Here is a 16,305-nt window from a genome sequence, read left to right on the forward strand (position 1 = left end):
GAAGGCAGGGCATTCAGCTTGTTGCCCCAAATCGTGATGTGGGCGGCAGTGGAGCTGCTTGCTGAACACAGCCCCGCCTCCTTCCAGATGCTAAACTGCATCCACTCCTTCGGCAAGTGTCCAGACAGAGAACCACAGTCCTCACACCTTTGGGAAGAGGAGGTGGGCAAAGCAGAGCAGTGTCTCTGCCCTGCTGACAGCACAGCAAGCAAATCCCGTCCTCTCCGGTGGCTCTCCTGGGTGTGATGCAGAGGCAGGAGGTTGATGCTGGGCTGCCCACATCCCTCTGCTGCCCATGCCAGGCTGATGCCAGCTTCTAGTGAGCTTAGCGACCAGCACAAGCCTCTGGCTTGTGATGAAGGTTGTCTGTGTGTCCAAGTATCTCTTATAGTGCCTGGACGTGGCTGGGCTCCAGTCAGCTCTGTGGTGGAGCTGGGGGCTTGCTGGGGCACTGTTCTTGGCCAGCCCTGCAGTGCAGTGACATATGGCATGGGAATGGGGCAGGCAGCGCTCTTCATCAGCCTATGTCACAGACCTGCAGCCAGCACCCTCCGCATGCTCTGCCACTGTCCATCCCAGCTTGCAGTGGAGGTCCTTCCCCCGTGTTTCCACATCCCGTGCAAGCCCTGGAGTGTGGGCAGCTAACACACATAAGTGGGGAAAATCATGCCCCCCTGCTACGAGTTAGAGGGCTGACTGTGTCATGTCTGCCCCCAGAGTGGCTGGGCTGTTCCAGGGCAGTACAGAACTGCTGCACCCTGCCAGTACACCCATGAGGCATCACAGAGAAACACCTCGGCCCTGCTTGCTAGCAGCTTGGGGCTAGAACCACTTGGTGCCAGCAGATGCTGCCATGGCTGCCCTGTGCTCCCCAGACCCAGGGTGGCCCTTGAGGACTCTTTGGCAAAGAGGATGAGCTCAATGGGGGTGTCCAGCTGCACAAGGCAAGACGTTGGCAGTGGGCTGATGGCGTCAGCTCTGAAAATACTTAACTTCACTTGCAGTTGCAGCTCTGGGCCGTTCTGCACTCCTGTCACTAATGCTGGTCTGGCTCTGTCTCCCCCATCCCTCTGACTGCCCTCTCCCGCACTCTCTTCTCTCCCTCTCTTCCCCTTGCTGTCTGTGAAATCAGGACTTCCCTGGGTTAAGTGACGATTATTATGGAGCAAAGAACCTGAGTAAGTTGAATTTTGATGTACATTGTTCACTTTCCATGGCTGGCATGCCTGCTGGCGCCTGGGGAATGGCTGGGCTCCAGCTGGGGCAGCTGCGCTTCTCTGGGTGTGGGGAAGGAGGAGCCCCGCGGGCGCTGCTCTTCTGCTGGGGAACGCCGCTTCTGCTGGCAGAGGCTGCTGGGCTTGAGGACATGTTGCTGCTGCACGTGGGAGGGGATGGGGAAAATTGCTTGGGGATGTTGGCTGTGCCCTAAGCGTGTCCAGCTGAGGGCTGCCCAGTGCACCTGGGGTGAGCTGCACCTCCTCATCCTTTTCTTCCTCATGCTCCTACCTGGGTTGGCTGCTGGTTTAGTGCTCAGAGACTCAGAGTCATTGCCAGTGCTGGTGGGAGGTGGCTGTGACCGTGACAAGTCCCCTCTGAGTGGGGCGGGTGACAGTGTTTTGAAGTGTTGCCACCTTCCTCTGGGACACCATGTACCCAGAGCTGCAAAACAACAATGGCGGAAGCGCCTCCTCGCCCCTCCTGGCTGCGAGTCCCCTGCCAAGCTCTGCAGCCCCCCTGACCAGTGCAGAACCCAACTGGGCACAAGCAGTGGCCAGCAAGCCCCTGTTGGGTGGTTGCAGCACTGCGATCAGCCTGAGCAAGCAAAGCCCCAAACTCTGTCCCATCCTGTCACTGTCTTGTCTCTGTGAGTCCCAGCCCCTCCCCAGAGGTAGGCCCCCCCCAGTCCCTGTGCTGGCATGGAGCCATGCCGTTCCATGCCCCCCATGTGCATGCTGCACCCGCTCCCCCTGCCAGCACCCTCCTCCCCATGCATTCCACCTTCCCTCCCTTGGCCTGGGAAGCCCAGTGCCTGCACATGCCTGCCCATGCCTGCCAGGCAGCCCCTTCCTGGCATCCCTGCCTTCTCCTAGGGTAGCCAAGCATCCCCCTGCATGTTCCTGGTTTCCCAGCAAAGGGCAAGGATGCTGTCCTGCCCATATGGCACAGGCTTGTCCCAGCGGGTGCTGGGGTGTGGGTTTTTTGGGAGGCCAGTGCTGCCCTGCCCTGGCCTAGTAGTGCTGGGTGACAGCCAGGGTGCCCCCGTGCCTTCCACCCATGTTCCTTCTAAAGGGGGTCTCTCTGGTTGCTTTGCAGAGGGCGTGACATCAAACACCAGTGACAGCGAGAGCAGTTCCAGTAAGTGCATCTCACCTGCTCTCCTACCTCTGTGCACGTGTGTGTGTGTGTGCATGTTTTGGCACTTCCATCTTGTCCCGGTGGTGGTTCTGTTTGGAGGCTGGTCCTGAGATGCTGCGGCCAGTTCTTTCCTCAGGGGTAAGAGGGAAGCAGGGGCTGGGGGGCAGGAGCAAGCCTGCCTGCTTCCTTGTTCTCTGTCCTGGCTGCAGGGCTCCGCTCCAAGGCTAGGTAGCAGGTTCCCAGTCCATGGTAGTCCCCCATCCTCAGTACCTGTTGCGGGAAGCAATGGCCAGAGACCGGGTCTGTAGCATAGGTGGCTCCTGGAGCCCAAGCCTGTACAAGAGCACAGGGGTCCAGCTGCAGTGAACGCTGTCTTTATCCCCAGTGAGTGCTCTAAATATCTGCAGCACATCTGCTGTCCACCCATCCTGAGGATGGTGTGTCTCAGTGGGCCCTGAGCCCACAGCAGCGGGGAGGGAAAGAGGCTTGACCTAGAGCTGGGACATGAATAATTAATGTGGATCAAGGGCTGGTAACTGCATGTCCGTGACACTTCACGTCAGCTGGTGGCATGATGAGGGCAGCCTGGAGGTGTCCCCAGGGCTATGGGAGGCTGGTGGGGGCAGGAGCCAGCCCCTTATGGGTGCAGAGAAGCTGGAGAGCTGCTGCAAGCACTTACTTGCCTCTCCCTGGTCTATTGCAGAAGGACAAGAGGACACCATCCTGTCGTACGAGCCGGTGACGCGGCAAGAAAGTAAGTCCTGCCACTGAGCTGCCCTGTGCCCACTCCAGCATGGGCACCTGTGTCCCTTGCACAGCCAGGGCAACCAATGTGCCATCCTGTGCCATATCAGCACAATGCCAGGCGAACACAAACGGAGCTTCTTGTCCGTTGCCTGCAGCAGGGGTGCCAGGCATGCACACCACCTCACAGGGCTTTCCCTGGCCTTGATCACCCCTTTTTAACCAACAGAAAAGACTTGTGACCTGGTCTGCAAGACCAAGGGAGAGATCCAGAGCTAAAATTAAGCTGGGCTTTAGTCCCCAGCTGAGGATGGGATTATCCCTCCCTGCCTCAGGCCGGGTCACTGCTGCAGAGCAGCCTCCCAGCCCTCAGCATTTAACCCTGCTTGATGCTCAATCCCTGCAGATCCTTTCACAGGCTGAATAGTCCCAGCCTCAGTGGTCTCTCCTTCCCAGAAGCTGGATCAGACTCTTAGGCTCCCATCACTCCCCCACCTCCGTGGCATCCTCACCCAGCTGTCTCAGTTGTCTGGCTCCTGCCCTGAGCAAGGGAGCAGCTTTGCTCATCTGCAACCCCAGAGACCTGCAGCACCTTCCCGGGGCTGATCAGATGGTGTCAGTCAGATGGGAAGGAGATGTGACCAGGAGGAGATAAACTTGCACAGAAGAGGCACCGTTGGGTGCCCATGTGAGCAGGAGCACACACTGCCAGCAGGGAGAGGGCAGGCTGATGCCAAAAGTGGCCATAGGGTCAGCTGCCTGCAGCCTCAGGTTGTGGCTCTTGTTCACAGTTCACTATGCGAGGCCAGTGATCATTCTGGGGCCAACAAAGGACCGAATTAATGATGACCTCATCTCCGAATTTCCACACAAGTTTGGTTCCTGCGTGCCACGTAAGTCCCAGCTGGCACTTGGTGCCCTTGCTGGAGGGAGGGGAGAGCAGTGGCTCTGCTACTTGCAGGGTCTAAGGGACCCCCGCCCCCTGCAGCATGGGGGGGAGCTGGGAACATGGGTGGGTTTTCTCCCTCCCAGGAGATTTGGTGTGCAGCACTCCGAGTTCATTCATGATGCCTGCTCTCCTTCAGACACTACCAGGCCTCGGCGTGAGAATGAGGTGGATGGACAAGACTACCACTTTGTCGTATCCCGCGAACAGATGGAGAAAGACATCCAGGACAACAAGTTCATAGAGGCTGGGCAGTTCAACGACAATCTCTACGGGACCAGCATTCAGTCAGTGCGGGCAGTGGCAGAGAGGGTGAGTGTCGGGTGGCATTCCTGGGACCAGGACACAGTTCCCCTCCTCTCATATTATTAACAAAGGACTGTAACCACATTAAATAAGCATGGAACAAGCCCCTCCTCCTTCCAGAGTCCTGCCAAGCCACATGGCTGCTTTCCTCAGCCGCAATACTCCACCTTGGTGTCATACCTCTGTCATCCAAACTCCACCTGAAAGCCCGGCACTGGCGGCACCAGCCTTGTGCTTGGGAGCTCACAGGGCAAAGGTGCCTGACTGCACTCCTTGAAGCAGTGGCATTTCCTCCACAGGAGTACTGCAGTGTACCAACGGCTTGTAAATTGTTTCACGTGTTCAGAGAAAGATTCCGTCACTTTGCATTGCTGCTGCCCTACCCTAAGCAGGCAGGAACATAAGGCCACTGGGACTTGGCTTGTGTCTCAGGACTGGTGTTGCATCTCTGTGGCTCCTCTCTTTTGTAAGCACATCTGTATAAGCAAGCTATTTTCTGCATGGCGTAGACTGTGTGGGTAGGTCTGATTCCAATTGTCTCCTTTCCAGGGGAAACACTGCATCCTGGATGTGTCTGGCAATGCTATCAAGAGGTTGCAACAAGCACAACTTTATCCCATTGCCATTTTCATCAAACCAAAATCCGTTGAAGCTCTCATGTAAGTGCAATGCCACATCTTCTGTGCCTCTCCAGGGCGAGCAGCTCTGGTGCGTCGGGGTATGTCTGCTGCCCTTGCCTTTTAGAAAGCAGTGGAGGTTGCTGCTGGTGCTGAACTTGTCCCTTGTTAAGAGGAGCAGGGCCCATGGATTGCTCCAGCTTAAAGCCCTTCATTCGCCCCAAAAAGGATTATCCATGGGAAATCTAAAAATGGTCCCTAATGTGCCTGATGTAACCTGCTCACCAGGGCCCTGAATCCAGCCAGGAGAGTTGCTGACAGCCTGTAGTGGTGGATCACAGCTGGACAGTGGCTGAGCCAGGACAGCTCTGGGGAGCAGAGAGGAGACATTTCCTTTGTGCCTAAGGAGGACCTTCTGCTTGTCCTGCTGCTCCTGGCCCTAGGGAGCGCAGGGTGGAAAGGATTTAAGAGCTGAACTTGCAACTCTTCCAAGCAGCAGCAGAGAATATTATCTGTGAGGAGATTCGGTAGCTAGAGATGGACTCTGAGATCAGAAGAGACTCTGCTGGCACCGAGGGGACTGGGAAAACCCTTTCTCAAGCCAGAAGGAGTCAAATTGTGTATTTGGATGTTGATGAAGATGAGGCAACCTAGGCAAGAAGGGTGATGACAGGCTCTGGAAAAGCAGGGAGACTTCTGCAGTGGTCTTGCAAATTCAGAGGTCTGGATTTGAGTCCACTTCTGTGCTATGGTGGGGGGGGGCCATTATGGGAAGAACTGTTGGAAGTTGAGATGAAGTGCCAAGGCATCAAAGGAGGTGTGGGGCAGGATCCTGCCTTTGAGAGCTGGGTCCTGCAGAGCTTCCTTTCCTGGTGTGCAGAGGCTTCCCAGGCACGTTGGTTCCACGGGGGATTTTTGCATCTGTTCGTTGCTAAGAGAAAGAGCTAAGTTTCTATTTTTTTGTACATGGCAGGGAGATGAACCGGAGACAGACGTACGAACAGGCCAATAAGGTCTTTGACAAAGCCATGAAACTTGAGCAAGAGTTTGGAGAGTATTTTACAGGTGAGTGTCCTGAACAGGCTTGTATCTGATTTATTTTATTTTTCCAGCTGGCAGCTGTGTCCTCTCTACCAGCACTGTCTTACTGCAGGGTCATGGGAAAAAGTCCAGCTTCATCGAAGCAAAAAGGAAATGGCACTTTGCCAGCAGGGCTCTGCAAAGGAACTGCTTCAAGATCAGTGGATAAGAGTAAACCAGCTCTGGAGAAGTAGACAAGTTGTCAGGCAGGATTTTCTGAGTTTGTGAAAGCTTATCACCAACTTTAATAATAATAAAAAAAGAAAAAATCTGCAGGCAGGGGAAACGTAGCATAGATTCAGGGTGCTACAAGGCTACAGGAAATAAAACTCCCTGCACAGGGGAAAGGGGAGTGTTTTCAAAAAGAGAAAAGAGTCATTTCAAAGAGGAAAGATAAAAAATTAGTGACCTAAATGGTGTAGACTATCCTGAGTTATTTCAAAACATCTCCCAGAAAAAAACTGGAAGTTTGGCTGGCTTCCGAAGTAGTCTTTGCTGAAGAGCCAGTCAGGGGATGCCTGGCACTTTGTGCCAGCAGAGATGAGCTGCTTGTGACACGGACATCCCTGTGCATTAAAGAACCAATGTTTGTAACGTTTAATTCTGGATAACCATGGACAGGCAAAAAGGCAGAGAAACTGGTCTTCTATCTTTCCTCCAGTGCAGTAACTGTTTCTCCTAAAGTTGAGGAGTGATAATCCTGCCAAACCCTGTATTACCCACCTAACAGCTACTGGGAAAAATCCCAAGCAGAATGTTTTCAAAAAATGGATCTCAGCTGAGGAAATGCATGGGTACAAACAGTGTAAAAGCTTTCCCCAGGCCTCCTGTCCCGGTCAGCAGTTCTAGAGCTGCCAGCTGCTCTTCCAGGAAAAGCACAAAGGAAGCACATACTGCAGTTTTGCCAGACCCTCAGCATGCAGTTGTGTCCTTGGACAGTGAGTTTGAAGTTGACCTGGGGAAGGAACACTCTTTGTTGAAACTCATTGTTGAAAGTGGGTAATGGGCAGAGAGATGGTCGCTGTAGCAAGTTCTGTGCCAGGAACGTCTAGTGAGGGAACAGAGATGCTGGAGGATGGTCCTGGCTGGGCTACAGAGGCAGGCTGAAATTACCAGAAAGCTTTGGCCCTCCATGTGCATCTTCCCCTGATGTAGGAAGCACAGTGAACTTCTTCATGTTGTGTCCATACTAAGCAGCAAGACTGTCGCTGGTCTTTGGGCGAGAGTTACTGCTGGGAGTGACAGCCATAAGCTGGTCTTTTCCAGCCTGACAGTGCTGCGATTCTCACCGCACAGCAGAGGACGCAACAAACATGAGGAGCCCTCAGCAGCCAACCAGAGGGGATGGACAAATACAGCACCTCAGGGTAGATGCTCAGTGCATACCAGCTAATCCGTATGAGGCCTTCCCATTCACTGCAGCAGTGCCGGGGCCAGCTGCCCATAGCCTTGGTGCAGTGGTGTGACACAGTTGGCAAAGCTGATTAGCAGCAGTTGTGGAGAACCTGGCTGGCATGTCACACATGTGAGGAGCTCTGCCAGCACGGGATCAGCTCTTGCTAATCCCCTTGGACATGCTGGGCTAACCCTCTGTGTCATCATGCACCTGTTACAGCTCCTTTGACATGGGTTGTTCATTAATTGTTGGCTGCACTACATCAGCCCCTTTGGTGCAGAGCAAAGGCCTTTCCTGAAGCTCATGGCAGGGGAAGGTACAGTGCTGCCTGCTGCTCAAAGTCTTGCTTGTTCTGTCCTCTTCCAGCCATCGTACAAGGAGACTCTCTTGAAGAGATTTACAGCAAAATCAAACAGATCATTGAGGACCAGTCCGGGCACTACATCTGGGTCCCATCCCCAGAGAAACTCTGAAGATGTCTCCCACCTGCTTTCCTGTGAGCAGAAGATCTCCGAAGTCCCACCCCACCCAAGCCCTCTGCCCGAGGTGGGGGGGGGGGGGGGGATGTGAAAACTATTCCTGCCCCCTTTTTTAGATCGTCGCAAAATTGAGTTTTCTAGTCCTGTTTCTTTTGTTGGGATGAACTCATCTCATCCATCACGTGACTGTTCCCACTGTTCCTGCATGGACCTTCCCACTGCTCCATTAGAGACAGATGAGAATCCATTCAAGGTCGTTTTTTTTATTATTATTATTATTGTTATTATTATTATTAACTAAACCAAGAATCAAGATGGGAGGAGGCAGCTAAGGACTAACGTAAGAAACAAGTGAAACAATGGACTCTGAGCACATGAGCTGGCATCAGAGCTCCAGGGGCATTTGTCCAAGTGTGACTGACTGTCTAGCAGCTCTGAACAGTGCAACAGAAAGGCAGCAGAAATAATTTTATTTATCTGTATATGTAATTTATATATAATATATAGAGAGATATTATATATATATTATATATATATGTATGTGGACTAGGAAACCTGAGGGACCTCTCTTAAAAGTATTGTATTGTTGCAAGGATCTTTCAGTTTCTCTGTCCCAACCACTGGGCGTAGGGAGTCCACTTGGGCAGGAAGAGCTCAAAACGGTACCAGGTGCATTGGAAGCATCTCCCCTCGGGGCCAGCCTCCTGCCAGCCACCCTGGGTCTATGAGCAGAGACTGGTACACTGCCTGTGCAGAATGAGCAAAGAGCAGCAGCTAATCTAAGTGAGGCTGGGAGACAGAGACTGAGCAGGAGGCTAGAGAGCAAGAGAATGGATGATACTACACATTAAATTGCACATTGTTTTACACACTACCTTATGTGTTTGCATGAGAGGTTTCCTCTTGGTTCTATTTTTTTAAGCTGATTTTAAACCAAAACCATATTGTGTTGCTGTGTTGGCGCTTTTTTTTTCCTTCATTATTTCACTTTTCTCGTTAATGAACTGAATGGGTATAAAATCCAGGGTTTTTTTAACTTAATTTTTAAGCTGGCTCTTTGTAAATAGAATCTAGATCTGCCATGTTTAGTGAGGACATACTCTACCAGCCACATGGAACAAATGTACTTGCTATCCTGTGTTGCTGTGGAAAACCTGGGATGTTGGGCTGGCCCTATACCTGTGGGTGCAGGTGAAATGAGCCATTCTAGTTTGTGGCAGCACGCTGGCATTCCCTTCTGCATTAGCCACTGGCAGGAAAAGCCCCTAGCTGTGCCTTGGATGGATGTTCACACTTTTCTAAATCAACTTCCACCCTCTCTTCCCTGCTCCATGCCAAATTCCTGGCTCTGCTGCATGCAGATGGTGGTTGTGGCCTTCCCAGGGGCAGAGCCATCCTTCCAGCACAGCAGGGACCACATCCGATACTCTGGGAACTTGAGCTTGGCACATGAATGTACAGCTGCCTCACCTGGTTCTGTCTCTGACATCTCTGCATAAATCTCTTTCTGAAATTTGGCTCTGCTCCCTCTCAAAGTCACCTTAGAAAACTGAATTGGGTGCCCTGTGCTCACAGGCCTGTGGGGCAGGGGGATGCAGAGCTGCACCTATCTGCTGTGCATTGGGAGTTTTCAAGTGAGGTAACTGTTGGTGCTGAGACATTTGGCCCTAAGCTGAGAAATGTCTCTTTGAGGACACTTTGGCTTCCACACTTGAATGGGGCTCTGTGGGAACAGATCCTTGTGTGAAGTGAGGGGAAATTTGCACAGTTTTTGAGAAGGAGCTATGTTGCTGGGTGCTCATAGTACAGGTAAAAGAACGCTCCCACCTTGCAAAGAACTGGCAAATGCTGTTTCTCAGAAACGGTGCCAAGCACCTGAACAAAGGAGGTCACTGTATGAGCACAAGCTGGTAAGTCCTGGCCCATTCTCCCTCCCTCTACTTTAGAGGGGTAAGTGAACACACGGGGTGCTGGTCCTGTTTCCTGAAGGTCATGGTTATTGGTGCGTCAGTCAGTCCATGGCATGCAGACACTATGGTTTTCATTGTGAATGAGAACTGTTGTAAGACTGCACGTGTACTGTTGGGTGAGAAGCTGTCTTTACTCATCCAGCATCACAAGGAGACCTGCAGGGACCAACCAGCTTCCTGGGACAGAAAGCAGCGCCGCAGAAAAGATGCGGCCGCTAGCATAGTGGAGGGCAGGAGGGATTCTGCTGTCAGTGAGACCTAAAGGAGAGAACTTTGGCAATGGATTCCCGTTTGGCATCTAGGCCCCTGCCCCACTGGTCTTGCTCCGGCTGCTTTAAACATTGGTTCCTGGAGAAGTGGAGTAAGTGAAACAAAGTTCTTAAGATGCTAGTCACATGTTCCTCTTTTGTTTCCCTTTTTTTTTCCCCCAATAGCCTGTTTCCCTCTCATCAAGTCACATGGAGAAAAAGATTATGTGCTCCATGACATAGCTGACAGTATCGAATCGATCATGACAACACTAGTTGGTTACCAGTGTTTCTTCCAAGGAGACATATATTTTTAATAAACAGAGAGTTGCAAAGAACTCTGTCTTTGAGACCTTCTTGTAGAGTCCGTCATTGTGTGCCAGATCTGTTTGGCACTGATCTTAACAACTGCTGATATGGTCTCGCCATGGCAAACTTGAGTGTTGACAGTGGTTTACAAAAAAAAAAAAAAAGCTTTTTTTAGTATAAGGTGGTCCCTGAGAACTTGCCTAACAAGAAAAAGGAAATTTAAAAGAAAAAAAAAAAAAAAGGAAGTGGCCTTATGTACAGCTGTAACCAGGCCACCAAAAAGCTCTTTTGGTTGGGTTGTTACAAAACAGGTTGACTCTGGTCTGGTGACCTGACACCATAAATGTGTTTTGGGTCTTGGCTTGAATTGTAGGGAGTTTGCTTTACAAGTGCAGATCAAATAATAGGGTTTATATGCTGCTACATAATTGTTCCTGTATCAGATATAAAGACAGCAAAGTAACTATATAGTTCAGCTAATATATAGCATCTTTTTACAGTTTAATATGCTGTTTATATAGAAAAGAAGAAAGAATTTGTAAAGACAACTAGTATCTTTTTCTAATACCTTTAAGTGCAGAAAACAGGAGTGTTCGCTTGAAGACAAATGTTGTTAATGGGGTATCACTATACATTCCTGCCTGAATCTGCTTTGTAATGTAGCTGAGCTAATTGAAAGGTGAGAGGATTTTGTTTTTTAAATCCTGAAATTTTTTTTTTCCTTTCAAACAGCACACAAGTAAAGTGAGATTTCAGGGGAGTGGGGGTATTGTACTGAGCACGAGCATACAGCTTGCAGACAGTTCACAGTTTATGAAACTCATTGGACAAATAATACAGTTTAGAAACTCCTTTAACTGATCAGATCAACAGTTGTCCATAAAACACTGTAAGATTAAACAGTTGCTAAGCAGATCTGATGTTAGCATTACCACTCCCAAAATGTCAGACTGTTTCCTTACATAGTGATGGATTTGGAATGATGAAATTGTTGAAGTTAAGCATCACAGGAACGTTGTCCGTTAATGGCTGCCATGGTAGCTGCCAGGCTTCTCCATCCAGTCCGCAAAGTTAGTTTCAGTAAGTCTGAGTTGCAGTAACTCTGAGATGCAGTATGTAGATCTGCAAACACTCGTGCCTAGACAATGCATGATGTGTCTTGAGTTGATGTGTCATCTTGATTGACAGTGAAACGTTAAGGTTCCAGTGGGGAGAGGAATGTGGGGTTACGTTCTCAAATCGTGCCACTGCTGTAAAGTAGAGACAACCACTGGAAGAGTAACCCACATGCTAAGAGAATGAGGGTGGTATGAAGGGAAAAAAGAAATTGCCCTTTTGAAGCTTTTTAACAAGCTATTTTTCTGGCTAAAGACAAATTGCTCTGCCTACCAGGACCTTAGCAAAGTCTTTCTGGACCTTACAATAGCAGAGCATTGTCCTGTTAATGGTCCTGCTCATTGTGAAATGTACAGAGGGGTGGTTCTTTTCCCTCCCAAGATGTCCTGCTACAGATGCCTGCACTAGGCATGAAACTAATCTGCCCTAAGACACTTCTAGAAAATTAGACCATAAGCTGCTTGTACTATAGAGAAACATGTCTATGCTTCTGTCTGCAGCTCTGGTTAACTGTCTTGGCCCTTGTTAAGCAGAGAGGCACAGAATCTGTGAGGCTACTATAAGAGGGGTTTTAAAGGAATAATAGTTTTCTCAAAATTTTTCTCCACATTGGTGCCTGAGATACAGGCACCTGGACAGCTGTCTTAGACGCAGCTTTTCTTGCTAATGATGCTTGGCAGCATAACCTTCAAGGATTGCTCTTCTCTGCTTTCCTCAAGCTGTCACAGCAGGATTCACTCCACTAAAGCATCTGCTGCAAAGCAGGTAAAGTTATCATGTTAAAGGCCTCTCTTTCCTTGAAGAATCCTTAGATACCCCCTGACCTTTAGTGTTTATTTATATCCCTTGCCTCCAAAATGAGGATCATGTTGTTTGACTTTAGGGTTTTTTAACCCTAAGGAAAAACATTGATTGTATGGGTCAGTCAGTGCAGCATGTTAATGGTGCAAGCACACAGGAGCACTGTGGAACTAGCAGTACCTTGCTGAGGCCACACTTGGCTCACCTACAGGGCTGGCAGTGGTATTTCCTCCCTTAGTTCCAGTGCACTACTTGACAAAAGCTTCTGCACAATCCTCTAATGAGCTTCAGCCCTCTTCCAATTATCTTGATTACTGTGATCACTTCAATTCTAAATGCCAGTAGCCAGACCAGCCCCTCTTGCTTCCTGCCTCTCCAGAATGCTCAGTGCAGCCACAATGGAGCCAGTGCTCCTCCTGCAGGTGCCTCTGGGTAAGAGGTGGCAGAAGGGGCTCCAGGACTCAGCAGCTATGGCTCTATCTTCTCTGCCCTGCTCCCCTCCCAGAATCCTCTCAGCAAGGACTTTTTTTTTCCTGGGCAGGTTCCCTGCAGCCACATTCCTAGGGGCTGGGTGGTAAAAGCACTCTCTCCCTAGACACATTCTCCAAGTCACACTGCATTTCCCTTGTTCCTCTAGGCTGTTGCTGCTCCCCAAACAGTTAAGAAATCAGCACATCAGGAAAAAAGACAGGCCATAAAATACAGGTGGGGGAAGTTTGTCAACTACTGCCCTAGAGTATACACTTATGTTCTCAGAAGCAAGGAGGAACCCTCCAGTCACAGAGCAAGTGTCCAGCACATGCTGTAGCTTCCACAATGATGTGTAAATCAGAAACTACTGCTGCAATGCCACCCTCTGGAGCAAACCATTACATCTGAGCATGAGCACCCAGACTCTAAGCTGAAACGATGAGCACCCAGACTCTAAGCTCCAACAAAACAGTGATCAATAAAAAGAGAAGACAGGGAAGAATGAGCAGCACTGATTTTTTTGTTTTTCCAGATCAGCTATTGTTGGCTTAAAAAGATTTATATCCCACAGTCATCCTAGCTGGGCTACTTAACCATCAAGCAACATTTAACCTAGGAAAATAAACACTGGACCAGCCTGCATCTACACTAGCAAACTCAGTGCACAAACATCTGCAAAGCAGAGTGACTGCACACAAACTACCTATTGGGAATGGTCACTGGAAATCCAGCTAATTAAGGTCTGATTCAACTAGGAGATGAATTCTTGCCCTATTTAAAGCCTATGGTAAATACTAAGCCTGGAATAAAATGTACAATGCAAAAATGTGCAGAGAAGAGGTGAGAAGTGCTATCAGCAGTCTGTACCTGATCTGGACTCCTTAGTAAAGTCTGTAGCATAGAAGAAATCAAACTGAGCATCTCCAAGGAAAAAATTCAAACAATTCTGGCTGTAGGCAAAAACACATTTAATGCTTGCTGCCTTCTATGGCTATATTTAATGACCTGCTACACTTACTAGGCAAACATGACCTTCTCATCTGGTACAGTGTGACACCTTTACCTGTTTATGTATTTGTGCAAGTCAGAACTGAGAACAGTAATTAAAACCAGCCTGGCAGGCACCAAGGAGATACTACAGGCAGCAATGGATGCCTTTGACTCTATCGTATCATTTACAGTCCCTGCATTAATGTGATGCAGTATGCATTTCCAAAACTGTTTGAGGCATGACTTTTTACGGGTTCAAAGGCATTTCTTAGTTAGCACATTGTGCATTAAAGATCTGAAAGCAGAAGCTCAAAGAGATCCAAATTAGACCTGGTGAACTGAGCACACTAGGTGCAGAATTTACTCTAAACAGGTCCATCCTCCTATGTCTGTCTCACAGGGGCCACCTGCGTCAGGCAGCCTGGGTGATTTTTCTGAATACCATAAACAGAATGCCACTGAAGTTCAGTGGAAGTGGCTTCCACTGCTTATGCTACCTCAGCCTGAAGAATAAAGGTTCTGTGGTAGACCTCGGGAATAAGAACACGTACATAACTTCCAGCTGAACATAAGTATTTTTACTTTCATCTTTGCATCCTGCTTGGCTATTTCCACAAAGGTACCTTCCTGTTCCTACCAATACATAGTTCTATCTAGCTGAGCCTGAAGAGTAAAAAGACACTTCACAACAAACTCTTTAGCAGGGGCACAGCTCAAGCAGCACCAGTCTCAGCTGTAGCATCCAGTATCTTGCTATCACTGGCACCAGATGCTATAAACTTCCCAATACTTCCCTGGTTGCCACCTTCAATATAATTCACTCCTTGAGAGAGTCCCATTCTCACATTATTATCCAGAGGCTGATACTAACCTGTACAGTACTGCAAAGCATCTAGTACTCAATGTTCCTACTTAATGCTGCTGTAAATGCCACACTGACTTACATGTCTGCATGTACCTGCCTTCAGGAAATGATCCTGTATCCAGCTGCACAACAGACATGAGGATGTGGCAGCTACGCTAAGGGCTGGTTTCTAGCTTCAGCCGCAGGATGCAAAGTGGTGCCTGGTGTGTACAAAAAACAGAAATCACTAATATTTGATTTACTCAGACTATGAAAAGACAACAGACATGGAGCATTGATAGAGACTGCAATGCAGCTGACTTTCATTACTACTTGGCCCTGACCACAGCACTAAGCACACTACTCAGCTCTTCTTCCAGAGCATATCAGGCTTTCAGAATGGACTATGACTAATGCAATTTCTTCTTTTCTGTAGTCACCATGCTGCTGTTAGCGGCCCTGTTCTCTATCTGAATAGGCTTTAATAATCTGGTTCCAAGTAAAATATATTTTTAAATTTTAACAACAACATTAATCTTCATCTCAAACCAGATGATTTTATAATGCTGTCCATCAGCCCTGCCTTCCATGTAATGTCTGTAAAGAATAAGCAGAAAAGCACTTTTAGCTTTCTAATAAGCAAACCAGAGGACCTGAAATGACTTACAGTGTTCCGTAGAGTGCCTGAATATCCTTTTAAAGGAACAGCAAAAGAATCCACTTGTAGGATGTATGCCCAGTTATAGGTTATGCAAATGTATGTGGTCTATCCAACAAAAGACACAATATATTGTCTTTACTTTGACCTGCCTTGTACCTGCTTCCCATAGTGCAGCAGCCCTAACTGAAAAGCAATCAGTATACATCTATCAGCTTTCGCTTTTTCTGTGAGCTAAATAGTACCTGCTTTTTTTTATTTTAACTAATTGTGAAACTGGCAAACAGCTCTGAATTCTTGTCCATACCGAAATGGACCAAAACCTAAACAATCTGATAAATATTTATGTAGCAAGGCAGCTATGACATCCAGAGAAGATGCCTAGTCTTAGAATACTTTTCTCATTGCCACTTACTACTAAAATCAGGTATTTAAACCAACCTGTTACACAACAGCAGACGCATCTCATGAAAAAGTTATGTATTAATTTCTAAGTGTTATATAGCTCCAGAGAATGAAAGTTATTCCCTAGAGGAAAACAATTACATTTATTCAATAAACACGTCCTAAAAAGTACATATCTTAATTGCCAGTAAGGAGGAGATCCTGGTTTCTTTTCCACTGCTCCCATGACCTTCACAGAGCTGACAGCCTCTTTCATTCAGCAGAATGTTTCCAAGAGAGACTGCTGTCCTCCTTTTTTGCAGTTGTGACTGTCATTATTCTTCTTCATTTGGAACAAATCCTTTTGCTCTGTCCAGTTTGTCCAGAACCTCACTGTAAAGGCCAATCATCTAGAGAATATAAGCACCACAGTTGTCAACAAGGATGGATAAAGTTCTATCATTCAACTAGATAATATAACAAAGTGACAGGGAATAGAAACAAGGGAATGGGTGGGAGACTACCACCAGTTTCTAAACGTAAAATTTCAAATTCATGTACAGATTTTACCAGAGATTTAAATACAGTGGT

At 48.4% G+C, this 16,305-nt stretch overlaps 2 protein-coding genes across 19 annotated transcripts in view; one reads left to right on the forward strand and one right to left on the reverse strand.

The window, feature by feature from the left end:
- The window catches only part of DLG3 (discs large MAGUK scaffold protein 3), an 82,984-nt gene extending 69,845 nt beyond the window's left edge, over positions 1-13,139 (forward strand). For 2 of the 12 annotated variants that reach the window (XM_054839899.1, XM_054839903.1), the window contains 8 exons: positions 1,133-1,178; positions 2,314-2,355; positions 3,059-3,109; positions 3,891-3,992; positions 4,185-4,357; positions 4,901-5,010; positions 5,942-6,033; positions 7,811-10,466. In XM_054839899.1, the coding sequence (XP_054695874.1) occupies positions 1,133-1,178; positions 2,314-2,355; positions 3,059-3,109; positions 3,891-3,992; positions 4,185-4,357; positions 4,901-5,010; positions 5,942-6,033; positions 7,811-7,917 (723 nt within the window). In that variant the 3' untranslated portion in view covers positions 7,918-10,466. Of the gene's footprint in view, positions 1-1,132; positions 1,179-2,313; positions 2,356-3,058; positions 3,110-3,890; positions 3,993-4,184; positions 4,358-4,900; positions 5,011-5,941; positions 6,034-7,810; positions 10,474-13,004 lie in introns of those variants that run through there. The other 10 variants (XM_054839898.1, XM_054839895.1, XM_054839900.1 and 7 more) reach the window with 9 other exon arrangements.
- A 94-nt stretch (positions 13,140-13,233) lies between these two features.
- Positions 13,234-16,305, reverse strand: part of TEX11 (testis expressed 11) — a 39,011-nt gene continuing 35,939 nt past the window's right edge. For all 7 annotated transcript variants that reach the window (XM_054839907.1, XM_054839906.1, XM_054839905.1 and 4 more), the window contains one exon: positions 13,234-16,124. In XM_054839907.1, coding sequence (XP_054695882.1) covers positions 16,050-16,124 — 75 coding nt within the window. In that variant the 3' untranslated portion in view covers positions 13,234-16,049. The remainder of the gene's footprint in view (positions 16,125-16,305) is intronic.

This window comes from Grus americana, chromosome 12 (genome assembly GCF_028858705.1).
Source record: "Grus americana isolate bGruAme1 chromosome 12, bGruAme1.mat, whole genome shotgun sequence".
NCBI classification, from domain to species: Eukaryota; Metazoa; Chordata; class Aves; order Gruiformes; family Gruidae; genus Grus; species Grus americana.